The sequence below is a fragment of the Chiroxiphia lanceolata genome, chromosome 3, assembly GCF_009829145.1.
Source record: "Chiroxiphia lanceolata isolate bChiLan1 chromosome 3, bChiLan1.pri, whole genome shotgun sequence".
In the NCBI taxonomy this organism is placed as follows: Eukaryota; Metazoa; Chordata; class Aves; order Passeriformes; family Pipridae; genus Chiroxiphia; species Chiroxiphia lanceolata.
The window spans coordinates 66,017,552-66,045,382 of record NC_045639.1 but is presented as its reverse complement, the minus strand read 5'-3'; the positions used below and the strand labels follow the sequence as shown (position 1 = coordinate 66,045,382).

Sequence of the window (27,831 nt, the reverse complement as noted above, 5' to 3'; positions counted from 1 at the left end):
CCCCGGCGCTGTGGCGGTTGCCGGCGGGCCGTTGCCGGCGCGCGCCGCGCGGGGGCGCTGCGGCGGAGGCGGCGCGGGGCGGGCGCGCGCGGGAGCCGCTCTGGCCCGCGCTCGGTGCCCGCCGTGCCCGCGGAGGGAGGGCCCTCGCCCGGAGAGCGGCCAATCCGGGCGGGCGCTGGCGGCGAGCAGGGGCAGAATGGGCTGTAGTTGAGTGAAATAGGGAAAGCGGCGAACAGTGTGGAGCGTTCCCGGTGTAAATAAAAGGGGGAGGAAAAAAAAAAAAGTTTGTGGAAGTCGCCGCCCTGCAGCCTCGCTCGGGCAGCGGTGCGGGGGCTTGTGCGGTGCGGGAGCCCGGCACGGAGGACTTTAGTGCGCGGCGTTAACACGCTCTGCCTATTGTTTGTGTTTTTTTCCAAAATATGGCAAAGGTTCAGGTGAACAATGTAGTGGTGTTGGATAATCCTTCTCCTTTCTACAATCCTTTCCAGTTCGAAATCACATTCGAGTGCATAGAGGACCTGTCTGAAGGTGAGTAGATTTTTTTCTCCCCGATACGATTTTGCAACCCCGGGCTCTGAGCTCGGGGCTTTTAAGGCTTAAACTTTGCACAGGCCTGCGCCTACAATTTGCCAGTCTTTCCTCCTTGGCCGCATCGCCGTGCCGAGCCGAGGGGATGTGCCGGCCGGGCGAGGGGATGTGCCGCTCCCGCCGAGCCCGGCGCCGGGGAAAGTTGGCGGCGTCCGCCCGCCCTGGGCCCGCCGCCTCTCCCCGCCATCGGCGAGGCGGCGAGCTGCCGCAAGTTGCGAGGAACTTGTTAGAGTGGAGGTAGCCATGTTGCCAGCTTTGTGTGTGCGTGGGGGGAGCGAGCGGGAGAGAGGAGGGTTGAACCGGGCTCGGCGGCCGCGCATCCCCGCGGGCACACGGGATGCTGGCGTGCAGCCCTGGCCGTACTCGGAGCGCGGAAAACGCTCCGCGGGGATGCGTCTCATTGGCCTCGTGCTCCATTTTAATACTAAAAAAAAAAAAAAAAAAAAAAAAATTAAATAAATCGCGGGAGGAGGCAGGGGCGGGCGGGTTGGCCCCGGGTGCCGGCAGCGGGCAGCCGTGGTGGGTGCGCGGGGCTGGGGGCACAGCTCGGCTCGGAGCGGAGCGCTGGTTGCGGTAGCCCCACCAGGGTGGGGGAGGAGGGGGCTGCCCGCCTGCCACTATTTTTGGAAGTCACTCGAAAGTTACTGGCAGCCGCCAACCCGAGGAGGGGGCGGCCCCGGCCCCGTCGCCCCGCGGGGACCCTCGTCCCGAGCCGGGGGCGCCGCCGCGCTCCCGCCGCACTCCCGCCTTCTCACCCCGGCCAGGCGGGCCGCGGGCCGCCCTCGCCCCGGCCGCACTCCGCAGCGCCGCCCCCCGGCCGGCCGCGGGACGCGCCCCGAGAGGCCGCGCGTCGCCCCGCGGGCGGGAGTTTCGAACGGCTCGGGGCGAGGGAGGGAGTACGGGGCGCTCCTGCCCGCCCGCGGGGCGAGCCAGCGGCGGCCGCTACCCTGGGAGGAGGAAGAGGCCGCTCGGCTGGGGCTGCCTGTGAGCGGGAGAGGACAGCTGCCTGCCTGGCACTTGGCGGAGCTCAGCGCCGCCTGCTCGCCAGGGAGCCCCGCGGGCGGAGGAGCGAGGGGAGGGCCGAGGGGAAAGGGGGGAGCTGGGTGCTAAGCCTGGGTGCTCTCGCTGACAGGCTCGCTGTCGCTGCGGTTCAGCTCGCTCACCCCGCCTGCCTCTGCAGCAGCGCGTACTCCTGCGTGCCGGCATAGGGCTGTGACAGCGCGGGCAGGGAGGGAAGGACGGCCGCGGTGGCGGGAACTTAGAGGAAGTCTCTCCTGAGCTAGGGATTTCCTCTAGGCCTCCGCCGCCGGTCCCGTGCCCTTCTGTAGCTAACTGACCCGTTAGTTGGAGCTGTGCTCCATGCCCGTCTCCAGGTCGCTGGCTGGATCTTTCCAGTCAGCCTGGCCTCATCTGAGGTACAGACCTGGACCCCTCGGTGGCAACTGCTATGGCAGGTGGCAGTGCCCGACACAGGGGCTCCGTGTAAGGTGTTATGCTTTTCCTTCCAGTTGTGCACAGCTGTACGTGACGTGCTCCTGATACTCTGGATTTATGTAAAGTTAATCCCGGACAGTCGGGATGAGAAGAATTATAGTTAGTCCAATGCAAAATTCTCAGCTCCCTTCCCCCATCTAAATGCAAGTTAGACTACAGGATAAATTCGGGATGAACAGTGCTATCTTGCACATTTAAAAATAAAATTAAACACAGCCTATGAAAAGTCATTGCCTTAGCTTTCCTGTGTTGCTAGTACATCTGTTTACTGTGCTGTTTTCTCTTCAGCCAGTCCTGTGTAACACTGATTTTAAAATTAAATTCACAAACTCCAGACCTTTCTTTCTTAAAGCTGTTGTTCTGTATCAAGATAATTAAAACAACATTAGGTTCACTACTAAATTTATAATTTAAAGCTTCTAAAAAGTCCAGTTTTAGTACTAAATACTACTGGTTTAGAGTGAACTTTATACTGTTCTCCTAGAATAATGGCGTAGGGTAGTGTGATAATCTTAAGCAGTTTAGCCTAAAGTCCTCAATTCTTGTAAGTAGTAACTTGTCCTCAGATGCAGACAAGAAAGCTCCTTAATTGTCCTGGATGAGTACCCTGCAGTACTGTCAACAGCTAATACTACATGCTTAAAAGGTAAATAAAACCTCTGATACTACCTGGCTAATTTTGCTGTGCTGTACAGAGTAGTAAAATCACTTCTCAAGCCCTGTTTGTTAAACCCACAAAACCTGTGCTGATGATAAACATAAGCAAGAAAAATTAACTAATGAGGAGAAAGAGTTGCAATCTTAAAGCAGCCAAGTTCTGTTAAAGTGCCAAGTTTTTTCTATACTTAAGTACCATTCCTGCATCAAGAAACCGTGATGTGGACCTTTGGATTTTGCAGTGTAGTAATCAAGTAAATGTAATAGAGTACAGGTTTGTGCTTTTGCATAGGCTATCAGGGCATTATTCACAAGGGGAAAAAAAGAAATATACCATGTAAATTTTCAAGGTACAATCTGAAGCAACAGTTTCATTAAGAAAAAAGTGTTAGTCATAGTTTTCTGTAATGTTTATGTCTTTTTCCTCTTGTTTAAAAACTTAAAAATCTGTCTCATCTTAAGATTAGTTCCATATGTGTATTTACACATGTGTTTTTGAATCAAAAAGGAAAGGTGAAAAGCTGGCCCAGGAAGAGCTAATGTGGGCTAATGTGTAATTTCAACTTTCAAACACCTGTCAGGGAAAGTGAATTAGGAAAAACTGAATTATAAGAAATGTTTGGTGCATTATTTTAAGAAGCAAAATTGAATTTTTTTTTCTGCCTATAATTCCATTTCAGGATGTAGATAAAATGCAAGCACCAATATCTTCAAGAATATGATCTTGAATGTTACCACAATTTTACATACTTCATGGGTTACACAAGTGACTTGTGAGGGAATGGGGACAAACGGTTAGCATGCCTGGTGCTTATAGAGTGGGTTTTCTTACTCAATTAACTACTTTCTATAATCTGTGTAATTTAAGCTGTGAGGTGTATATGTGGAATGCAGAAATTTGGTTTTGGGAGGTGAGTCAGTATTCAAGGCATGCAGTGCATTATAGGTGTATATAGGCATCATCCCTCTGCTGCAGCCATTCAGACAGACTTTGAGAAGGTGCTGAACAAGCTCCCAATTAGTAAATGGGCCGTGTTTTCTGTATAAAATTTGAAAATTAACCTCACCATGAAATTGAGGGATTGTTGTGGTACCAACTGACTAGAGGGACAATGTGGGATAAGGTTTGTGAGGATAGGGTAAAGCATCAGTAAATCTCCCCCATGAAAACAGGTTCTTCTTATTTTAGGCCTGTTTACAAAGAAGCAGTTTTAGGCCTCAAAACTGTAGATAGGCAACAGTTGAAGACCCTTAACTGTAATGATTAAATAATGGTTTTTTATTATTATTTTGTTTTGCTGTAGATTTGGAATGGAAAATAATTTATGTGGGTTCAGCTGAAAGTGAAGAGTATGATCAGGTGTTAGACTCTGTTTTAGTCGGACCTGTTCCTGCAGGCAGACACATGTTTGTATTTCAGGTAAGTTTGATTTAATGGTTTCTAAAAGGGTTGTGCTAATTTGTTTAGAGAGGACTGTTTGAAACTAAGAGGCAGTTAAAAAATAGTGGTAAGCTAGAAAAAAATATTTGTCAGCTCCTGAGGTATGATACACCTGCCTTTAAAGTCTGTTCATAAGCTGATATTTCTTGCCCTTGATATTTCTTGGCATTTTTCATTGGTGGTATCAATAATTAGAGATAGTGACATAAGCACAGTTCCCACAGCTACTGATAATTTTAGCCAGTCTGGTTTGTAAATACATTCTAGATCACTCTGTAATCAACAGTGCCAGTTAGCTGGTTTACACCGGCACCATCAGGCTCAATGCAGTTGGTGGCAGTTTCAGACAGTCAGGAGCACTAGGTTAATGTAGCCAACACCTTCAGAAGATCAGTGTAAAAGTCAGCCAGAAAAATCAAGAAGTTCACTTCTATTTGGCAGGACACATGTTCAATCATGATGTTTGGCTTAGCATGCTAAATCATAACAAAATATAGTGACTTCTAAAATAAAGACAGAAATCCAGTGGTAGATAGTAGGTATTTAGGAAAAACATGTGTGGATCAAGACTGTCCAACAAAGTCTAGAGAATGTGACAGTCCTATAATATCCTGCTGTTAAAGCCAAAAGTTAATGAAGGGAAAGAAAACAGGGAAAGAGCAGCACTGAGATGGCTTACTAGCCTGCTCTGGTTTCCATTTTAAGTCAGGGAGGGGAAAAAACCTGAGGTGAACCTGCCCGAATTCTTACAGAAGCTTTTGTTTGTTTGTTTGGGGTAATTTCTTTTGTGGTGGTAATTGTTTGGGTGGTTTTTTTTTTTTGGTGGTGTTGGTTTTTTAGGGTTTTTTTATCAAACCTGTAATTTTGATTAAAACTAACACTCTTTTCCCTATGAAATACAAGAATTTTTCTTGTAAACTGAGAGCAGAATCCATCAGACGAAAAATCAGATAGAAACTGAGTATAAGGACTCTACTACTTTCCCAAATAGTGCAAATTCAATTAACTATTTAATGGCAGATGCATGCTGGAAGATGAGCATTAAAAAACCCCAAAGTGCTAATGAATACATTTCTCAATAGTACTGTAAGTGTTTTAAAATGCCGTCAACGTTTGTGAGGCATCTCTGAGTTCCAGGGAAGTTTTGTTTGGTTTTTGTGGTTTGGGTTTTGTTTTTTTTTTTTTGGTGTTTGTTTGGTTTTTTTTCTGTAAAGGACAGGTTAAAGGAATAGGATTAGGTTGGACGTTACATTTATCAACCACATATGTGCAAATCAGTCTTGAAACATTTCTGTTTGGTTTTGGAGCCAGGCCTAATTTTTTCCACGCTACAAATAAAGTAGATGTGTAACAAATGCATCATTTATTAACAGTTCTTCAATTATCAGGTTATTATAGCTTATGGCATTAATTGGTCAGAAATAGGTGATCCTCTATTGCCCTCAAAGGGGCTACCTTGTGGTAGTGTATGCAGAGGAATCAGCTGGCATTTACATTTCTAATTTAAATGATGTTCTCAGTTACAAAGACTCGTTGTTGATAGTGATGGGAAGGAGCAGGAAGCAGGTGCCTAAAAAGGCATGTTTTGGCTCTATGATTAGGAAGGTCTCAAAAACTAAATTTACTGGTCTTGCAGTTTACGTAGAATGGAGTCGGTAATTGTATCCTGGTTATAAATGACACTACAGCTAAATTAGGAGGAGATATGTAGACACCTTGCTTAGATTGTAGCAGGTCCTGTAAGAGATTCCTTCTGTGATATATTAAAGTATCCCTTTTATTTCTTATGGAAGAACTGTTGGTCTGAGTATATTATGCTTCAAAAGCTCTGTATTGCAAGTGAGGGTAGGGCTGAGCTAGTGTGTACACAGGAGACCACCAAAACCCAAAGTGCTGCAAGAAGCCTTTGCTGATGACTGAAGCCATTTTATTCACCAGACTGAAGCAGCCTGGAATATGGAGAGATCAAGCAAGAGAAGACGAGAATGGGGCAAGGCACAAACTGCAGGAGGCACGTAATGTAAAGAACAGAGATTGTGTTCACCAGGGACAGCATAAGGAAAGGACCTTTGCAGAGGTGTATAAAATTTTCAGATAATACACTGTAGATTTTTCGAGATAGGAAAATGGCTGAAATAGCAACTAAAATGGAGTACCACACAGACAGAATACCAAGGATGATAAAACTACCTTAGCTGAAAGGAAGCTGTATATCAGGTTGGGAATTCAGCCTTACATACAAAAAGATGGAAAATTATTGTGCTTTTCAGATTGACACAAGCAGTCCCCCCCTTTTCTTTTTTTTTTTTTTTAACCATTTAAAAATATTTCAATAGTAAAGGCCCACAGCTTGACCTATTTATTTCTAAATGCCAAGACATACATAGTGAAATCTGGTTCCTTCTCTCTATGCATGTGGGGATTTGTAATAAAATCACAGAAACTTCGTTTTTTGAGAATACAAGCACATAAATAATTTACTGTCTTTAAGTGGGGATATGACCTTTGCTACCTACTCTGCAGTAATAACTATGTGAATAAATGTTTTGTGGAAAAGCAAGATAACTTAAGAGAACATACACATTGAGTGATTTCATAAAACTCTTAAGTAATTTATAGCATAAGAATAGAATATTAAGACTGATTTTTATGCAAAAAATAATCTACTGCCTCTCTTTGCCCAAATATCAAAAATATATATATATAAATATATATATAACAAATACCAAAATATCTGCAGCTGCGCGTTTATCACTTGATCATACCAAGCTCTTTTTTTCTTCCACCTTTGTATGATCATTTGGTTCCTGAGCAATTAAGAGCTTTGACATCAAAGGTGGGAAGTTCAAAATTTGAGAGAACTGTTTTAAACAATCTTCAGTGTCTTCTCCATGCAGCGAAACAATGCTGGAGAGATAAGAAGGATTAGAACAGAGTATTTCCTTGGTTTCAGAACTGTGTCATGGGATATTACAAGACAGGAAATGACAATGGGAACCTGGAAAACTAAAATCCTACATTAAGGTGTGAGTTTCACAGGGAGATAAATGAACAGTGCCCTTCTGCTGTCCATTACTGTAGCATTTAAAGTAATCAAATGCTTCTGGGCACTGTTAGAACAAGATTACTGAATTAAAATAGTGATTTAATCTGTATTGGCAGTTCTTTTAATTTCCTCAAGCTTCTGCACTTGTCCTGTTGTTTCCAGACATCTTTTCCATATCCATATTCAAGTTGTAAAGCCATTTGGTCATTTTCTATTTACTTCAGAGCTGGAGGAAGTTGTGCTCTACCTGATTCCCTGGTTTCTTCTCCTCTATCTGGTGTCTTTCTGCCTGAGAGGTCTGATCATGTAATCCTTCTGCAAAGTATCTACAGCTTCTTACAAAGAGCAAGACTGCTTTGAAGGCTTAGAATTGCAGTTGCAAAGAGTAGAAGCCAATGCTGCATGAGCTGTAGCTCCCAAATTTCACTGTGCTGGAGCATATAAATACTACAGAAAAGTAGGGATGGAGGGACATCAGGAATTAATTCCATTCATCCTCTGTCCCTAGGCAAGGTTTGTTACACCCAAACCATTTGAACACACGTTATTAATACCAACTTGTTCTTGCAACATGGGTGTTTGTTATTAACTTCAGATCTTCATGTAACATTGTAAATGTGAAGCTGTTTCACTATGCCTTGACTGCTGTTATTTTAAATCCCACAGCAGAATGAGGCAGCACATTTTATCAATAAATGTCGAGTTAGGAAGCATTTTAAGGAACTGATGTGAGCCACATTTTATAAGGCAAATTTTATTGAAAAAAACCTGCAGAGATGTAGTAAGTAAGGACATTGAGGAAGATCACTAGGAGTTGCCTATTAATTAGGTTTGCGTATTGGCTGAAAATGTCAGGTGCCTTGGAGAGATGATGTATTTAACTGCATAAATTTTAACAAACGTAGCTATTAGGAAAGAGGCAAGAGAAAGTAGTTTATTCCTTTCCTAGAAGTCTGTGGGACAGCTCAAACCTCACCATAGCCCATTTCTGTAGTTTTAAAGATTTAGTCTTGTTAAAAACACACATATAGACCAAATCAATCTTGAGGGTGTAAAAGAAAATAATCTTGCTCTAATGAATTACCAAGATGGGCTGAAGAACCATAGCACTCTAGAATTGGAGTGATGTTAGTATACCTGCTCAAACAATGGTTCAGCTGATTTTTTTTATTTTTTTTTTTAAATTTAAAAGCAGTTTGGGATCTAACTTGCCTAATCGCCCGTGAAAAATGTCAGACAACAATATTACTGTACTCTACGTAATTCTGTCTCTACAGGATAGTGTCCTAAATCTAGGGTTGATGTTGTGAAAGCAGGTATATTTTCTGGTTAACTTGAACAATTTTAAATATAGTCACTACTCAGCTGCTAAAACATACTGTTTAAGATTCTCCTGCTAGAAAGTCACGTAGTATCAATTTTATTTTAATTTATCTTTCCCTTTCACATTTAGGCTGATGCACCTAACCCAGGGCTTATTCCAGATGCAGATGCAGTAGGTGTAACAGTTGTGCTAATTACATGCACTTACCGAGGGCAAGAATTTATTAGAGTTGGCTACTATGTAAACAATGAATATACTGAAACAGAACTGAGAGAGAATCCACCAGTAAAGCCAGACTTCTCTAAGGTAAGGCATGTTTTGTTCTAGTCACATATCAAAGGTATGCTTAGAGGTTTTTTAAGAAACAAAAGCAAACATCAAGTGATTTCATAAAGTGCATGGAATAAGGCATTAAATAATGGAAAATACTTGGGAAAACAAACTACAAGTACCATGTAGTTGTCATAAATTTGGATAATGCTGAGAAACCATCAACACTTTCCACCATCTTGAAAACTTGGCTGCACTTTCAGGCCGACTGTGTGAAATAAACTGTTGGATTTATTTCTACCTGCACCAGCATTGACAAAGTGGCTCTGTTCTTCAAAAAAAGAGAATAATGCTTTTCTAGGTCCATCAGCCAGGAACTAAGTAGTAGATATTAATTTACCAGAGTTGTTACCCAGCTGTTCTAGTGTCAGAGCTGCAGTTTCTGCAAAACTGAAACAAACAAAAAAACCTGAAGAACAAGTTAGGTGTAAAATGAGAGAAGATGGGTAACCTGGTTGGATGATTATCCAATGAATGGACAACTTGACAAAGGAAGTATGCAGATTAAGTTTTAAAAAAAAGATATCCTTCATGGTAACAATTAGCCCAGGACTAGAATGAAAAAATGAAATGGAATAGTATGTTTTTCTATGCTTAACTTAATTTTCAGGGATCAGATACTCAATATGTTCTCAAAATTACATTTCATTTTATGTTGAGGATTCTTAAACTTTTGATATGTTCCTTTCTTTTTTCTTTCTTTCATTGAAGTCATAACATGTTGGTTGTAAATGCCAAAGGTGGCTTCTTTTGAGCACTTGAATTTAAAAACGCCTAGAACTACTTGTCTTCATTCTCTGCTTATATAAAAAGCTAGAGTTGCTCCTATGAAAAAGAACAGCAAAAGCTAGCATGTTTGTATAAGAAGTCCCCCTCAGAATAGAAACACACAAGTAGAAGGTTAATAAATTAATTGGTGGTAATAAACCCTACTAGGTTTTAAAAAAGTAGTGATCTTGTTAGTTTGCATGAGGGATTGGGAAATACTTAATGAGAGCATACTTTCTAGGAGAATAAAATCAAAAAAGTAGACTTTTCCTGTTATCAGTCTTAACTTTCATAACGAGTATTCAGTGGTGATAACTTGCCATCCTCTAGGTAACTATGATCTTTTACCCGTCTCAAGATAAACAGAAAATTAGCTTTTTTTTTTTTGCTGCATAAATAAACAAATGCAATGTGTTTTCAAAAGGAAATGAAGTCCAGCATGAGAATAAAATATATAACTAATCATGTCCACTGCCACAATGTTAGTATCTTCCAGACCTTAAGTAATGTTTTTACTTTTACTTGAAAACTGTAGTAGATAAATCTACTTAGTGAAATCAGTCTAATGTTTGGTAACTTAAGGATAGGTTGTACTCTTAAATGAAGATGGGGAGTTGATGGAATTGATAGTTATTGCAAATACTGGAAAATTGATGCAAAATTTTATGAGTACAGTAGTTTGCAGAATCTTTAAGGAGTAAAAGTAATTTCCTTTACTAAAAGCTGGATAAAATAATAAACACTTGCACTTTACTTGTGGAGGTCTTGCACAGCCTTGAACACACGGAGTAGTTAAAATATCCTCTTAAGAAAGCAGTTCTTTGCTGAGTAGGATATTAGAGTAAATGACTAAGTAATGTGTGCTGTAAGTGCATTTCTGGTCCACAGGTAATAGCTATATATTCACATTTATATAAATTCCCTTTTTAAACAAATTGTTTTACACAAGCAAGACTATGGGGAGTAAAAGGAAAAAAAATCTATATGCATGTGAACTCCCATTTGAGATGTACATATTACAATCCATATATTTTCTTCTTTCCCAGCTTCAAAGGAATATTTTGGCATCTAATCCCAGAGTCACAAGATTCCACATTAACTGGGAGGACAACACTGAAAAACTGGAAGATGCAGAGAGCAGTAACCCAAATCTACAGTCTCTGCTTTCCACAGATGCATTACCTTCAGCATCAAAGGGATGGTCAACATCAGAAAATTCACTAAATGTTATGTTAGAATCTCATATGGACTGCATGTGACTAACCACCATCGTTTTGGTACTGTATATGTGTTAAACTGTAAAAACAACCAGAACTATTTCCCTCAAATTCCATAAGTACATAGTTTGATGAGCAATGTGAAGAACTTGTTTTAAAACATCCTGTAGAAAGTTTATAAAAAAAACCAAAAAAACCCAACAAACAAACAGTATTTGAGCAAATTGTGGAATATAAATACAACTATTTTTAAGTAATTGCCTTTTTTTCTAATGTGTTATTCTATGTGGTCTGAACCAAACCTGATTAAAGTATATGTATTCTCCCCCCTCCCCCTTTACTTTGTAAGCACTATTAAAAGCTAAAAAAAAAAAAGTTTAAAGGTTAAAACATTCAGGCAGAATGAAGGAATAATGCCATGTCCTTGTCTCTGATACCCAGATTGCCAAATATAAAGTGCCCTTTAATAGCAGCTTAAGAACAAAACTGTCATTAGATGAAGTGCAAAGAAAAAAGTATCTCTGATTAAAAAAAAAAAAGTCCAAAAATGTCCTTTTGCTCTAAAAGCAGATAGCACAGTATAATTTTAGGTGCAATATTCTTTTTTTTCAAGGCACATACTTGTTACTTAAAGCATGCAATTTGAGATTTACCATCTGCTATTTTGGATTTTAGGACTTTTTTTTTTTTTTTTTAAATCTCCTCCTGCTGCTCTTTAGTCAAACAGTGGTTTGTTCAGGACAGTATTTCATGGGGATTTGAGTGGGTATCTCAGGAAAGAACCCTTTTTCAGCCACCTTAATAGCAATTGGTTGGAAGGATGCAAGCAATTACTAAAAAGTTTTAAGTGTCAAAAGGAATGGTGTGAGTATCCCAAAAATGTTCTTCTGTAAGATTATTATGTACCACTGCTGGTTGGTATGGTTATTTTCAGGTATGCTTTGTTCTTGTAGTCTTTTTCACTAGTAATAAGGAGTTTAGATGTTGTCTTTCATTTTTTTTGAAACGCCTGGAATTGAAAACTTCTGTTTTCTCTCTACTGTTTAAGGCAACCCTATGCATTGGTATAAATCAAGATTCAAATCCTGTTGTGGCAGGCAGAATACATTACTTGCCCTGAAGCTCTTGCACTGAGATGTCCCTATTACCTGAGGCATCCTTGAAGACAAAGAACTAAGCAGTAAACTGTAAAGACTTAAGACATCATTATGACACTAACAATTTAGTTATTCTTCCAGTCCTCATTAGCTTTATACATATACTCTTGGCAGTATGTGCATTTACATTTTAATCTGTCATGCCAGATTACAGGAATATAATTCTGCTAGTTAGAAGTAACCGCCCAAACTGTGAACCCTTGTAGGTTCCAGGCCCTTCAAAAAAAGGTAGATTTCATGATGACTGACAGTAGAGCTCTGAATAAAAATAGAATGCTTTCTCTTCTCTTTCTGCATTCTCTAATGTGGATGAAGATGTGCCAGGCAGTTAGTGCTTCTGTCTTTCCACATTGTTAGTGAAATTGTCTTCATTTTGAACATGTATATTTTTTTAAATTGGAAAGGAGTTATCTGAATGTACATGCATATGGAAGCTCAGCAGTACATAGGGTAGCTGAATGAATTACTGAAATCCATTAATATTTGGAACCATAATTCTAATGTGTGCTCCTAAAAATCTCTCTGTAATTGTTTAAATGATGACTAGCAATTTAAAAGTATTAACACTGTAATATTGGTATGACTTAACAGAATTGGTTCCCTAAACTAGCAGTTGTTTCACTTGAGGGCTGAAGTTCTGTGAACTTTTAAGAAAGGTCTTTGGTTTTCAATTATATTGCAACTTTCAGGTCTGTAGTGACGTTTTGAGATTTTTCATGCACTTTATTGTTCTATTTATAACTCTATTTTAAAGATATATCTTAAATGTAAGCATGTAAATAACTTAGTCATCTGCTGAAGCACTGATGGGCTTGTGAAGTCTGCCTTGATCTAAGGCTACAGTAGTAGCATTTCAAACTCTTGCACCTATTGAATATTCAAATGAAAACATGATCAAGTACAAGCTTTAACCAGAATCCATCCATCAGTAGCATGAAGGCTTCTTAGAAGCCTATGCCACAAAGTGGTGAAAGCAGAACCTATTGCTGCTATTGCACAATCAGCTACAAAATATATAGTCTCACCCAGCAAACCCATTAATTTAGAGAAATTGGAAAGTGAAGCTCTGTTGTTCTGTTAAGGAGCAAAAGAGTCAACTGTGCACGTGAATTTGGGTGCAATAAACTTGAAGCTCAACTGTATGGCAGATGCTGCAGTAGAATTTGGCACCACCTTACCTGACACACTAACATGTCCTATATTTAGCTGACCTATCAGTTACGGGAGAAAGAATACTGTGCTTGGTGAAAATTGGAGAGGAACAACTCTACCTCATCATCTTTGCAAGATAAATGGCTTTTCTATGCCTTTTGAGAGGTTCGATGCCTTTCAGGTCTTCTACAGCTTTGTCCACATCTTAGCAATCCATACACACTGAGTATCATGTTTCCTGATAAAAATCATAATCCAGATGCATGGAATTTGAGAAACCAAGTTCCAGTACTCCACAGGCTTCAGGCAATATCACACATAACTTAGTGTTATTAAAAGATAGAGTGCATGTAGGGCATCTGTAAAGACCTATCCATGATCTCTGTAAGTTTTCAAACAGCAGGGTTGTCCATATGACACAGCCAGCCATTGCTGACAGCCCAGCATTAGAATTTTAAGGTTGAAGATGAATTCGCTTTCCTGGGAACTTCTACTCGCAGAGACCACCAAGATATGAAGAAGTGCTACAGAGTCTATTGACAGGACTGTTGATGCATCTTGGTGTATTTTTACCTCAGACAGATAGCTAGTTTCGTTAGAAGACTGTCATAATGCTTATCAGAGGTTAGTCATGTACAAAGAAGTAAGTGGATCAGACAAGGTAACATGACGGATTAAAAACAGAGGTGGGGTTTTTATGTCTAGCTTGAAAAAAAATTGTCCATCTTACTGTGATTTATTCAGGTGATTTATTCACCTTCAGTCTGAATTCCTATGACACTTAAGTTTGATAGGGGCAAAAAGGCTCCAGCTCCATCATAGTGGAGAAAATTTCATCTTTCCAGTGGCTTTTACAAAGCTGACCCTTACTACCAATCTTCAACAGCGCAGCAACTCAGAACTTTGCTAAAATAAATGCAGTAACTTAGTTTATAGCCTTGCCAGACAATCTGTTCTTGAGATGTGAGTGACAAAGTCACAAAGAGAAATCTGGTATTTGACAGTCCATTATTTTCTTTGTAGTGCCTCAACTGCTGGTTTTCTGGAAGTCAGTTCAGACAAGTCTAGACTAATACTGTCCATGCCATCTGAAAATGCTGGAGGGAAGAAAAAGGAAAAACCCAAAATGTACTATGCACATACACTCCTGGCAAATCCTCATTTACCAGAGACAAAAAAAGAGCCAAGTTAACTAAATCTTGTGACTTCTGTCTGGACAGCTGCAGGAGATCCTTCACATACTTACTTAACTACCCTACTCCTTATCCATAGCACAGTGGTCTGCAAGCTTACAGATTATCTCATATTTTGAGAGGCACAGAAGTTTGGTCTGAAGATGGTGGGTTAATTGTTGCTGTGGTGGGTAGCTGGGGAGCTCTGCTCAGTGCCAGCCAGGAAGATGCTGCAAACCTGACAACTGTGTATCAGCATTGGCAGTGTGTGTGGGACTATTCATGCTAGGCCTTCCTATTTGTGTTTCTGTTTCCAGTTGCAGTTCTCTTTTTAAGAGCTGGTCTTGTAATGTGCGATATGAAAACTGGGCTGGAGAAGATGGGTGGAGGGATTTTTTCTTAATTTTTGGTCTAGGCAATGAAGACAATCTAAGGAAGAAAAACCAGCTGGAGGCACTACGGATGCTTTATTAAAGGCCAAACCCAGGCTTCTACATGGAACTCAAAAAGCAAAGGCCCTTTCAAGAGGAGATGGAGGGAGGATACACTTGAACATTTCCAGCTTTAGTTAAAGCTTTTTTGGAGGCATGGCTGGGTACTCACTGTCTGTAAGATAAGGGTGTGACTGGCCTATCTGCAGATAGGGAAAATCAGAGGTGTGTGCACTGCATGAGACAACAGCTACGAGTCAACAGCAGTGTTAGAACTAGCTGAAATGTCAGGAACTTTTAGGGAGTTGTTGGGCTCTCCATCCAAAACTTTCCTGGACTGTGAGATAAGGAGGCCTACCTTTCAAAATAAGGGTGTTCTTCAGTTTGTCCCATCTCACAAGAAAGGTGGGGCAGACCTACTCTGATACAAACTGGAAAGAAGCAGGGACTTCATGGTGCAGTAGAGGGAATCCTGAAGACATCTTATATCCATCCAGAAATCAACTGAAATGCCTACCATTTCAACAGCAGGATGAATAAGTCTGATGAAGGCTGGCCTGGATGTGTGAAAGACCTGAAACCTTCAGCCAACACGAAGTTGCTGCACTGCTCCTGCAATATTTCCCATCCATCCTAACTACAGGTCTTCAGGTACAGATGTATGAACAGACCAAAATTTTTGAAGACAGGTATATACTTGGCTAAATAATCTCTGGCATGCAGGAGGTGAAGGTAAGCTATCTCAGGACAAAGTCATCTTGGAGCAGCATTATTGAGAGGAAATTAAGGGATTTTAAGAATCTGCAATAGATGAGACATTGTTACAGATGGGACATATCTGACGGGGTTTGACCACAAGTTCAAATTTCATTCCTGCAGGAAGTCTAGCAGACTTCCTACAGAGTTAAGGCCTCTTCAACTTGAGGCCCAACTGTTGATGGAACAGCCAATGAAGCCATGCTCTCAGGAAAATATTTTCAAGGTACATGCTGATAGAAAATACTTCAAGTTCATGTACAATTATAACTGTTCAGGAAAACAATCCCCTGGTGGAAGTGAAGATCAGAGAAGAGTGGCCTAAAGGCTGCATCTGTATTAATAACTTTATCAGGGACAGGGAACGAATCTACAGTGGAAAACTGTTCCCTGCCACTGCCTTGGCTTGTAGCAACTTGGGAATGCCCAGCGACAGTTTGGGATCTACAAAGAGGGAAAAATATCTCCAGTTTCAGTGTCTTGCATACCTCAGGATACTGACACCATGTACTCTATTTATAACCACAGCTGGATGGCTCATGTCAGCCACTTTGGATTGGTTTCTAATGGATCAGAGGAGAGACAGCCTTTAGCACCTGAAGACTGCCTAGCAGGGCGACGCTTACTATGACAGAAAAAAAAAAAAAGAGGTGGTTTCCCCTGGAGTCAGTTCCCTTCAATGAAAAGAAAGAAAATCGGTAGCAAACTGCTGTTGGCATGATATGGACAATCTCAGACAGTGCAAAATGTCAGCAAAAAGGCAGCACTCACAAGGCTCTGCAGAGGCTGTAAGAGGAAAGGCAACAAGGCTGTATTTCATACAGCTCAGAAAGGCATGTTATACAAAACTGGAGAGCTGGAGAAACAGCTGATAGTCTCCCAGACTTTTAGGCAGGCTGTTTTAAATACAGTTCACAAAATTATTTAGGCAGTCCATCTGTGGAGGGACGCAACACCAAACAAAACTTTCAGAAATGTGAACGGCCAAATATGCACCAATAAGCAGCAGAATGACTGGCCCAGATGTCCCTGAGCTCCAGACCTGCCAGAACAGGCATGTGTTGGTTCCTGTCCCTATGGAGTTGAACATACCAATCAATCACTGCAGATCTCAAACTGCAGGGTAAATGAAATATTTTCTTACTAGTGCTCATTTCGTCCAAATATGCATAAGCAGTGCTATGGCTCTGGGGACTGCAAAACAGCTGGTTAAACTCAGTAGTAAGGTGAGAACCTGCAGAGAGAGTTTGTTAAGCCTCACTAAGTCTCTATGGAAAACTATGTATCAATTTCTAAAAATAAAAGGTAGCTGAATGACTCCCTGTGATTCTCAGAAGAGAGACTAGCTGGGAAGAATGAAACAGGCCTTTGAAAAAACAGTGTAGACAGAACCAAACAGTGAGACAGATGGTTACCCCATCTTTTATTTACAAATCAGAAAGTCTTACACTGGTCAAATAAATTTCTGGAGTTGTTGCATGTGGGCTGGTCTTCTAGCTGCCAACTCTCATTAAAGAGATGTAGGAGGAACAAACCCAGGTTCCTCACAGAAGTCCTAAACCTGTAGAAAACTCAACAGACAATTTCTACTAAGTGCTTGCAAGAAAGGCAACCTAATAAAACAAGTAAACTCAGAAACATATTCACTGCGTGGAGGTAAAGTTCTATTTTTTTCAAAACAGAGAATAGATTATTGGTCATTTGTAAGGGCTGTTTGCAGCAAGAAGGCAGCTTGAGCCTGTCGGTGAGATAGGAAGATGAAGGTCTTCCATATCTTCAGCAAGAAAGCAAGAAAGCAGGCATTCTCCTGGGTCACAGTTTCTGAATCATGCAAAAAGGGATGAAGCCCAGGCTTTGTTTAAAAAGTGAAGAGGAAGGCAGCAACCTGATTGAAAGAGCAGAGGCCCAACAGCAAATTAAGCCACAGGAGTTAGGTCAGTGTTTTCTGAAATTCTGCAACGCAATTCCAGTTAGGACTGGATGGGTTAATGGGCTGTAGCAGGAACATGATACTGCAGAGCCCCAAAGGGTCATGGTGGATCCCAAAGTACATGATACCTAAGACAGAGCAGGAAAGAAAGGGAATTGTGGCACAAGGAGAATGTTAATGATCTAATATGTTGTCCTGGTACAAAGAAATGCTTGTGCAGAAAACCAAGGAAAACTGATATGACAGACAGTTTAGGAAGCAGAATTCTAATTCAATGGTTGTTAAATAGCTTGTGTCCTAAAACTGTACCGGATGGGTAAAGGGTACAAGATATGTTAGTGCACAGAATCTGACCAAAGGTTGGTTAGATATAGGCAGTTTTCTCTAAAAGAGGGATCCAAATGTAAACAGCTTTTAGCACTTCTCCAGGGTTTACCAAACCTCAGGTGTGTCTTTTGGCCTATGTGGACTAAAATCCCAGACCCAGCAATTAAATGTAATCTGGACTGCTTTTTATATATAGTGAGGAACTAGCTGAAAATGAAATTTACAGATCTAATATTTGTACATGGAAGGGAAAAATACAAATTAGGACTGTCCTCTCATGAGAAAGCAAAAACTGGTACTTCAAAGTGTGCAAATTTGGTAAGGAAAGTAAAGCAGTTTAATAGTTCTTCAAACTCATAATTTGAAGCTTCTGCACAAAGGGCAAGTTGACAAAAATCAATGCTAAGTACAGCTACACACAGATTCATAAGTAAGACACACCTTGCACAGGAAGTGCACTGACAAAAGTGGGCAAAGTCACGCTGAAATGTATGGCAAAATTTCACTCCAGATCACTGTAAGTCCCGTAGCAAATCCGCAATTATCCATCCTGTTCTCAATTCTTAACATGGAAAAAAAGACTCGAGAAAAGGTCATGCTCAGCCAAAATTTTCTCTCTGGCTTCTCTCCAGACCTATTTGTCAACAGTTTAAATGGAAAATTAGAGGCATGTATGTTTCATAACAAGTTCCCTGCACATAAGCAGGTTTATGTTCGACATCACGTTCCAGTTCCACTTCTACAGAAGACCCAGTATACACACAGCTGTGGAACTGGGAAGGATTTATTCTCTGGTTCTCCCATGTATAAATAATGCTGTTTCCCAGACATAAAATGAAAAGCAGCACTATCTGAGAAATATTCAATTTACACATGCTAGTTGAGACACTGGGATTTGACCCTAATTATTTTGTGATTTTGAACGTACAAGTAATATATTCATTTGTTCAAATAAAGCCACTGGCAGAGGTAATCTGACTCTGCACATTGTCCCCAGAAGAGTTTGTAAAAATGCCTGGCATTCAGAGCCAACTGGGACATACTTAAATTTAACAAAAAGGAGAAAGAAAAAAAAACAAAGAGGAAAAAAACCCACTTGCTCTCTGAAACCACCTTGAAATCATCTTTACGAGTAAGAAATAATTCCTCAACACAGGGGTGAATTTCTGGAAAGTAAACAGAAATCCAACTGCATCCAGACAGAACTTATGAAAGAACAGAAGAAAGGAGATATCTGGTCAGGATGCTAGCCCATCACACAGTGTGAGCTCTGGAAAGATGTCGTATTTGTCATACTGGAAAGCACTAAAAGTACAGGTCCAGGTCACCCTCGGCAAGTAAAGCATTGAGAGGTGCCTCTGGATGAGGCCTGGAAGGTTCCCTGTTAGAAGGTCATTACAGTCCTCCACGGATACAGCTGAAGGGCAGGACTGCCCTTCTGCAGTTATATCAGGCCTCATATGCCTCCACAGTAGTTCTCTGCTTCAGCTGTGCTCATACAACCTGAGCACATATGTTCATATTATGTAGAAGGCTTCTATATAAACATATTTGAGAGAGAAAATAAACCTTTCCAGGTGAAGAAGCACATACCTGCACTTGTAGATCCAATTCCTGCAGTAAGCACGGAGCGTGGCATGATCTTTACTGCATACTTCAGGAACTGAGATTTCCCTGTACCTGGATCTCCGACCAACAAAAGATGCGATTCACCTTGGGAGAGAACATTGATGTAGAGCAGACAGTACAGATAAAGACACACGTATACCAAAAATGCTCAGATTAAATAATGCTTGTCATTATTCACTTAACATTTAGCACTACATATACGTTACAACATGTGATTCTGTTTCAGACTGCACTATTTATTGGGTGTGATAAATTATTGTTTAATAAAAGCATCTAGTCATATTGCTTCACCCAGCAATATGACTGGACACAAATATTTACAGTGAAATATTTTTAAAGTATTAGCAGTTTTTTTGCACATTTCCTGTAATGAGAATTCTTACATTTTAGAATACTCATTTCTCAGGCTCATCTCACTCTTGAACTTGAAACAGAAGGATACCAGGTTTTAGTTATCATTCCTCTACTTGGTTACTTAAATTAGTGCAAAACGGACTAATAAAATCAGCATGTTGTTTTTCTTAACTAATTCTTTGCCAACAGTTACATAACTTCATAATTTCAAAACAATAATTTGGCTACTACAATCTCACTGAAGTGCTCTAAAATTATTTCACTGTCTACAAAATATCAGTACAACTTCAATCATAAAGTGTATAACTTTATTTAGCTGCTGGAGCATTAAGAAAATCCTGTATGTGTATAGAGAGACATCCTATTTTAGAATTATTATGACCTACATAGATTATGACCTGCATACCACCTGGCACATGGCAGATTTGCCATCTAATAACAACAGAAGGAGAATCAGCAGGCAGATAACTTGGGAGTTACAGAACTAAGTGAGCTGTGCTGACAATCATAGATGGAAAAGTCTGGCATTAGGAAGCAAAGTGAATCCTTTAATTTTTCCTTTCAATGAACTGTAGTGATTGACATTAAGGGAACATTAAGATTCCATCCTTTGATGCCAATACTGCTGGGAATAGTCTACTAGAAATCATTTAAAAATGTCACTTATACAATAAAAAGTGAATTTATATTTTAGATAAAACAGCTGCCTTTAATATTGTACCTAATGGAAACCTGAAAGTCTGCTTCTACTGGTTTTTTTTTTGGGAAAAATTTATTTGTCTGAGATTCTGCAATAATACTCAGGATTGATCAAAAATTGTTCTCACTCAAGAAAATGGGATCATTTTGCTTCCAAGACCTTACTGGTTTGATTTTGTAGGGGGGAGGGATGTGGGTGAAGAGAGGGATGGGAATGACTGTTAGAAAGGATCTGATACTGTTAGAAAGAATACTAACCTCTGATTCGAGTTCCAGTAGCATCTGTTCTCTGTACACCACCAGCAAGCACCATGGCTACAGCCAGCTTCACCAGGTACAAGCCAAAAACTTGAGGACATAAGCTAGCCAAAATTTCATTCCTCCCTAAAACAGCAAAAATGGCACTCAGCACTTCCCCTGGAGTAAAACTTGGTTTCCCACAGACTCCTGTGTATACTGACAAATAATTTGGGCCTCCTTCTTGAACAAGAGGAACAGAGTAGGGAGAAGATTTTCTTAAAAATTATTTTATTTTTTAAATGGGACCCAAAGCAGTTGTTTGATCCAAACAGTCACAAGCAGCAAAGCCAATCCTATTGCAATTTAAGGAATGTATGGTCTGGATAGCAGGAGAAAAGGGCTCTAAGGAAAGAAATACCATCATCCAAATTCTTTTGTTTCATAGCTAAAAGTGAAGGGGCTATGAAGAATAAAACCTAAAAATTTCCAGACTTCGAAATAGCCCTTGAAAACTGGTGTGTTGTACATTTAAGAAAATAAAGAAAACTTCTAACACTTGAATTATTTTCTTAAATCTGTGCACACATAGCATGGCTCATTTTCTTGTTGTTACCTGCAATTTCCTTTTCCTTTTTGACCCTTCTGTGTCACAGATCCCTTTTCTCCTCCCTACCATAGTCTCTTTCCAGCACAACGCTGATGGCTTGCAAGATATGTAACAGAATTAATTCTGTCCTTTAATATTCTAACACTACCAGCACATAAGGGGTCACAGGTTTAATGTGATGTATTACTCCCAGTGCTAGGGAATAAAAGAGAGTGACCAATTTTGAGATTTTAACTTCATGTATTAAATTTAGATGCAATTACATGGGACTGGCAAAATATGTAAGCCCCTAATAGACGACTTGAGGCATATGTGTTTCTTTTGGAGGTTTTCTCAAGGAATTAACACATCTTTGTCCATCCAAAAGCGAAATTTTAAAAACTTTGGTCAGCCACGGCATAACTCAAGAATTAACTCCACAGTTAGGAGTTAGCATCACAAAGTGACTGACACAAAATGCAGTAGTAGCTACCATTATCTCTTGAAAAACAGCAAATGTACACACATTCTGTTGTGCAATGGCCTATACCTTAGACTCCTCAGTCAAATTTGATCTCTGTCCTCCGTTTCAACTCAAATTCAGACTAACAGCCTGAAACGGACATCTTGGGCAGTCAGGGTCCTTCTCATTTCCACCTCAATTTTATTGTACCCACCTCATATTTATTTATTCAGAATGAGTAATATTGCACAAAATCACATTGCTCCCTGCAGGCTTCCAAAAATTGTCCTGAGAATGAAAGATTAAATGGAACCTTCAAAGAAGATCCTGAACTACTTTCTGAACAGTTTTAACCAGAGTGATAATAATCTTGTTCCAAAGAGCAGAACGATGAAATGTTATTCCAAACATTGTATTCCAAACATGTATCATTCCAAACAGCAGGAAGCTAGCAATTAAATTGCTTTCTGGGAAATGCAGTTCTGAAGAATCTTCAACATTGACAAGATCTACAGTTTCTTATGTGAGCAGGCTAATTTGGGGGATATTCCCACCTCTTTTTCCTCCTGTTTGTCTTTTAAGAAGAAAAACTAAGCCCTTTCCAGGGTTTTATAAGATACAGTGTCAGCCTAAAAAAATTCAGTGATGGAGACCCTAAAGACTCCATTGAGATTCCACAGAGTTGAGGAGAAGGCACTCATATTATGGAGAAGGACAGAGTTTCAGACACGACTCCTGGTTATTCCAAGGTGGTTGACTACAGACTACACTAAATTTAGGACCCAGCACTGACTGTTCTGGAAGCCACTGTGAATTGAGAGGTTCCACTGCACCTAAGTCAAGGGTCTAGGCATCCAAGGGTTAGCTTAAAGATAAGATGTGCTAAGCTTTATAGTGAAGATTCACTAGTTTGAGATGCAGAGACCACGAGTCAGATCTCTTGTCCCAGAGGCAACAGCTACGCTGACTAAAGGCAGATCTGGTCCATACCATTTCCTCTAAGAAGTATGCTTCGTCTTTCTTGATAATAAAACACTCCTCTTTTCCCCCATGGTAATTATATTGTTTCTCATTTTTTGTTAATAAATGTTCCATAAAATACTTGACTAGAAAGTTCAAAAGAAGGAAGATCAATGCAGTAGGTTTGGTACTTCCTCCCCCTCAGTAATATTAAAGTAAAAATTTCATATTCTTGTATTGGAAAAAATATATTCTTGGATTAATGGGTGGTGGGATAGGATAATGGGGGAAAATGTGTTCAGTCACTGTATTTTCACTCCTGATTTCATCTCTATCCGAGCAAGTGCCCTACATAAAAGCTTTCAACTACTAACCTGCTAAGGGATCATTCCTATGCCTTTCCCAGAAGTCTTCAAATTCCCTGCGAACTTCTTCATCAATTACAACCCCTGCTAGCTGCTCATTGTTCACTTTAACGTAGTTGGCTTTCAAAACAATCTCCAAGTCACAGCGTGAACCCTCATGGAAAGGTTTCCACCTCTGCATTACCACACCATACACTGTGATATCATCTCCTGGAGGTAAAAACAAAAGTTAGCAAAATAACATCTGACTTGAGACATGAAGCCATTTCAGTTAGCTGTAATGCATAATAATGCAATGCAGTTACAGGAAGTCTAAAACAAAGATAAGGTAGAGTGCTTATGTCTGTGGTAGGAAGTTGCTGTGTCTTTCCACTTCTGTTTAAGGGAGGTGAATTCTTAGAGGTATACCTCTGTTTGTTTCCTCTTTTAAAAGAGAGGAATTCACAGTAAACTGTAGAAGCTCTCTCAATTAGATTGACTATACAAAAAATTCAGTCAAAACTTATTCGATTTCTGGTAACTTTTATGAACTCCAGAATCACTCATTAACATTCTGGGTACAGTGTTCTTCTGAGAAAGTATGACCAGAAATTAATTTCTTGTGGAGATGTGCCTATCTGAGACTTTGTAGTCCATTCTTCATTCATCCTCCTGCCAATTAGCTTCTCCTTTGAATGCCCAGTAGCTTTTTCCACCTGCAGCACTCCTTAGATAGAAAGCTGGGTTACCTGGCACTTTGAATCTAAGAAGGGGCAACACATGCTGGGTGATGGTGTGAACCAACTTCCTGAAGAGGTTTGGTGTTCTACATTAATGTGATTTAATATAATTTCTGTATGTCACAACCCATTACTTATTGAAACTGATCTGTTAAACAGTTAAGGTGTAATATGGGGGTTCATGACATTCTCTAGAATAGTCTTCAACTGCCGTGCTAATGTCCATCCTGAAACAGCAACATGACAGATAAAGACACCTCATTTGACAGGCTCTCTGCACTAACACAGCCTACTTGACAAAGATTCATCTCAAATGAAAAACTAAAAATGCTTGTGGTACAAACATATGTGATATATGCTGTATCCTCACCAGACTTGCAACTGTCCACCAAGTCATCTTCCAGAACAACCACCATGCAACGAGGGATGCTTCCAACAGACAGCCTTTGAACCTGGGAGATGGGAAGCAAAAGAGCTTCTTAAGAACAGCACCTTTCAAAAGCCCTTCATTTATAGCTGCTCTGGCTTTAAAGACCTACACTCCTTTCTTTCCTGGAACTGAGGTCAGTTCTTGCCTTTTATCACAAAACTTACAGTAAAGGATGCCACTGCTGCCATGAACTTAACAATGAAAGTTTAATGCTGATATTAATGGAAATGGGATTGAGTATTAAATTAGCAGAAGGTGCTCAGTGCTGGGAGATGCAGTGTGATTTCAATATCTTGCTGAAGAAAGCTCACTCAAAGAGGTCATTTGAAAGAGCTGATCTTTTTTTTTATTGTAATTTGAGCTATTATTAGATACTTCTTCAATATGCAAAGTTGACTTTGGGTACTGAAGCATGTCAATGCGTTAGATAACCCTTCACGGAAGTACACACTGAGAGAATATTCTCTGTATTTTTCTGGTATTTAACCATAATTTGAGAGTTTGAGATTAAGTATACACCTAGGTGTCAAGGATTAAATCAACAACCGGAAAAACCAAATATATATATTGACAAATGTGCCAGTAAATCCTGTAATTCTTTTTCTTTTCTCCAGGACAAAGTCTATGCAATCTGGTCAGAATCTATTTCCAACCAGCAATCTTCCCATTTACACTTAAAGCTTGCAATAGTTTTTAGAGTATCCACTGCACAAGTACAACAGTCAGAAGTTCCTTTTCATTCTGCAGCACAGGTCATACATGCTGGAATTCTAGACTTATTCTCTCTCTGGCCTAGGAAGGTTAATCCACCCTTGTATATTATCTACGTGGCCACAGGCAGTTCACATCACTGTCAGTACTGGTAACACACGCACAGTTGTTTGCAGAGCTCAGTAGTGAAACACAAGTGAAATTCAATCCTGGTTTAATTTTACTGTTTTTAATAAGCCCATGGTGCTGAAAATTCCTTCTGTCATAGAGATCTGTGTGTCACACAATAAACTAAAAAGTTATAGAAATTTCCCATATGCCAGGAACAATCATTATACAAACATGCAACACAGAGCTTATTTCCTAGAAAGTTTTATTCCCGTACTTTTTTTTGCTATTCTGAACTTTCAAGAGCTTCATTTCTAATTTCATACATCTTGCATGTAGATTGCACCACTATCCTCTCCATTTGTAAAATCAAAACCCTGAAACAAATGAAGATATCTTAGAAAAGATCTACGAAATAAAGACACAGCATATAAATAAACACAGAAACATTGCCTACAATATACCCTGCTTATTCTCAATTTTCATACAGTGTAGATTTTCCTTTGCCAGTTTTGTCTTGGTTATGTGCTACCACAAAAAGAGGTCCAATTGTTTCTTATTCCTCCAGCTCAGCTGTACTTCCACCCAGGGCTACCATCGGAAAACAAATGCAAATTCTGTAAGGATCACATGTGCAATAATTGTTGAATTCAATATTGGCTGAAGGGAAGAGACATTTGCAGACACCATGTGTTGACCATACTGCACAGCTACAGTTGGCCTTGGCCACCACTGGGTTAGCTCTAGTCCTCAGGAGCAGTGTTGAACATCAGCATCATGTCCAGCAAGTGCTTAGAGAAACAATGCACACTTGATGTAAGGATTCAACATGGAATGGAATTTCATCTACAGAAATTTCACCTGTGCACTGATCCTGGGTGTTCTGTACAACATCAAATGGAGTTACCCAATAACGGAAGTCTAATCAACATGTCGCTTAATTGTTAACTCTTTGAGAAATCTCTGACCAACAGGCTGCCTGGCTTCTTTTAGTCTTCTCAGGCATTTGTACTTAAACCACAGTAGAACCTGTAAAACTCTTCCACTTATCTTAGCATGTAAAACTTAACGATGAAAATGGGATAATCTTAATTCTAATGTAAGCATGAATAGTCTCACCAAGATTAGCAGAGATACCTTATTTCAACAGAAAATTAGACCCCCAAATGTCTTCTTTCATAAGTTAATTACTTTTGTACTTGAGACATCTATACTTTAATACCTTTCCCTTTTTCTCCATTTTTTTTCCTTACCTGTTCCTGAATTTTGATTTCTTGATAGTCTCTGCAGCAGGTAGGAGAAGAGGCTGTTCCAGAGAGACAAGTGAACTTGATTGAGTTGCAGCCTTCTTCATTAAGACAGGCTGATGGACGACAGAATGCATAGTACTGTTCAAAGTCAGCCTTGACAGCAAACACATGCTTGCACTTGTTGCAGATGTAACTCCGTTCAAACTCCAAAACTTTCACCGAGCTGGTACGTATGACAGTCCCAGTAACAGACAAAAAGTGACCAACATCCTTGGTTTTAGGAATGTGCTCTCGAGTCAGCTCTGGGCAAACAGGCAAACCTGTTAAACAGAAATATGTGCAGCATAAGGCTGTGCATATAAAACATGGACTTACAGTGCAGTTAAACAGAAAGGCTAGAAAACATGCCAGACATATGAATAGTAGCCATTGTTATTACTGTTTCATAAATGTGACTCAGCAATTCATCTGTTGTACCATAAATCTGACTCACTGGCCTCAGATAGTAAAAATCATCAGACACTGAGCATTAACTGAAAATGTTGCCATTTTACTCTCCCTCTCTTGCCAAGGGCTGAATAGTCACAAACAGTTTCCATTCGTGGAAGAAGATCCTGATGTTCTCAGATCTATTTATTAATTTAAATGTTCTTTTTGCAGAAGCCATTTATTCTACAACTGGTTTATCTGACTTACAAAATTTTAGTTATGCTACTTAATTGTAGTTCAATGTTATTCCACAGTTAAACAGCTGTAGCTCCTAGTCTTGTGTGAATTCTCAAGTCTAAGCAAATTTAAAATTCGCAGTTGGTGAGCATTTGACCTTAAATCCACATTGCATACCAGTAAAGCTCAAGCACAAGGAAGACAGGATAAAAAAAATGTAAAGGAGTTTTGAACACAACCAAAGCAAATTCACTTGTAAGTTCAAGTGAATAGTGACAGAACACTTTCCACCTGCCCTCCTTTAATTCCACCCCAACAGCCAATTCAGTGGTGTCCTGATCCTGTTCTGCTATTCACTCATGCAGCCATCACTTGGCACCACAGTGGCTAAAGTCCTCAGGAAAATTAATCTACCTCAACTTTACATATCTGTGAAATGACCACCTGAGCACAATATTGCCTCTTCAGAAAGTAGTAATGAACTACAAGATACTAATATTTATCAACTTAAAAAGATATTACCTACTCCTAAAATAATTTCTTAGCTTTAAAACAGAGCCAGAAAATAGAGATGTAAAACTACAAATCTGTTGGGAAATGATGTTTCTAAGGGGACTAAAACTATTTGTGTATCTAGGTCAAATCTTCTTAGGAGCTTTGACTGCTAAAAAAAAGATATCGTATGTTTATATTGGTGTTTTCAAAACTAAATGCTTTATTTCAGACACGCGGAAACACTCTGTTTTAGTGCTTTTAAGCAACATTTAACCTTTTGCTTTTGTTTAAAGAAAATATTTTTAACTATTAAGCTAATTTTAAAAGGTAAAAGAATAAAGTTAAGAAAATGTAGAAAGGAATTAA

The 27,831-nt window shown here is 39.9% G+C and overlaps 2 protein-coding genes across 8 annotated transcripts in view; one reads left to right on the top strand and one right to left on the bottom strand.

The window, feature by feature from the left end:
- The window catches only part of MCM9 (minichromosome maintenance 9 homologous recombination repair factor), a 48,658-nt gene that overhangs the window by 17,235 nt on the left and 3,592 nt on the right, over window positions 1-27,831 (bottom strand). For 3 of the 5 annotated variants that reach the window (XR_004356416.1, XR_004356417.1, XM_032684476.1), the window contains 5 exons: window positions 26,308-26,624; window positions 24,176-24,257; window positions 23,096-23,296; window positions 20,731-20,856; window positions 19,384-19,503 (listed from right to left, as the gene is read on the bottom strand). Coding sequence is in view for 3 of the 5 variants with exons in the window: in XM_032684476.1 (XP_032540367.1) it covers window positions 19,384-19,503; window positions 20,731-20,856; window positions 23,096-23,296; window positions 24,176-24,257; window positions 26,308-26,624 (846 nt within the window). In the remaining 2 variants the exon portion in view is untranslated. Of the gene's footprint in view, window positions 1-7,605; window positions 9,706-13,834; window positions 14,272-19,383; window positions 19,504-20,730; window positions 20,857-23,095; window positions 23,297-24,175; window positions 24,258-26,307; window positions 26,625-27,831 lie in introns of those variants that run through there. The other 2 variants (XM_032684478.1, XM_032684477.1) reach the window with 2 other exon arrangements.
- ASF1A (anti-silencing function 1A histone chaperone) lies at window positions 113-14,103 on the top strand. Of its 3 annotated transcripts, XM_032684488.1 has the most exons (5): window positions 1,506-1,648; window positions 2,649-2,728; window positions 4,044-4,159; window positions 8,680-8,856; window positions 10,695-14,103. In XM_032684488.1, exons 3-5 carry the CDS (start codon window positions 4,145-4,147, stop codon window positions 10,905-10,907), a joined length of 405 nt encoding a protein of 134 aa, XP_032540379.1. In that variant the 5' UTR covers window positions 1,506-1,648; window positions 2,649-2,728; window positions 4,044-4,144; the 3' UTR covers window positions 10,908-14,103. The 3 variants fall into 3 exon arrangements, with proteins under 3 accessions (XP_032540377.1, XP_032540378.1, XP_032540379.1); XM_032684486.1 differs by lacking the exons at window positions 1,506-1,648; window positions 2,649-2,728 and adding an exon at window positions 113-528; XM_032684487.1 differs by lacking the exon at window positions 2,649-2,728 and having other exon boundaries at window positions 1,479-1,572.

Coding starts and splice junctions, on each gene's coding strand:
- ASF1A (XM_032684486.1), top strand. CDS start 420: ATGGCAAAGGTTCAGGTGAACAATGTAGTGGTGTTGGATAATCCTTCT. Junction 529..4,043: donor CATAGAGGACCTGTCTGAAG/GTGAGTAGATTT, acceptor GTTTTGCTGTAG/ATTTGGAATGGAAAATAATT. Junction 8,857..10,694: donor TAAAGCCAGACTTCTCTAAG/GTAAGGCATGTT, acceptor CTTCTTTCCCAG/CTTCAAAGGAATATTTTGGC.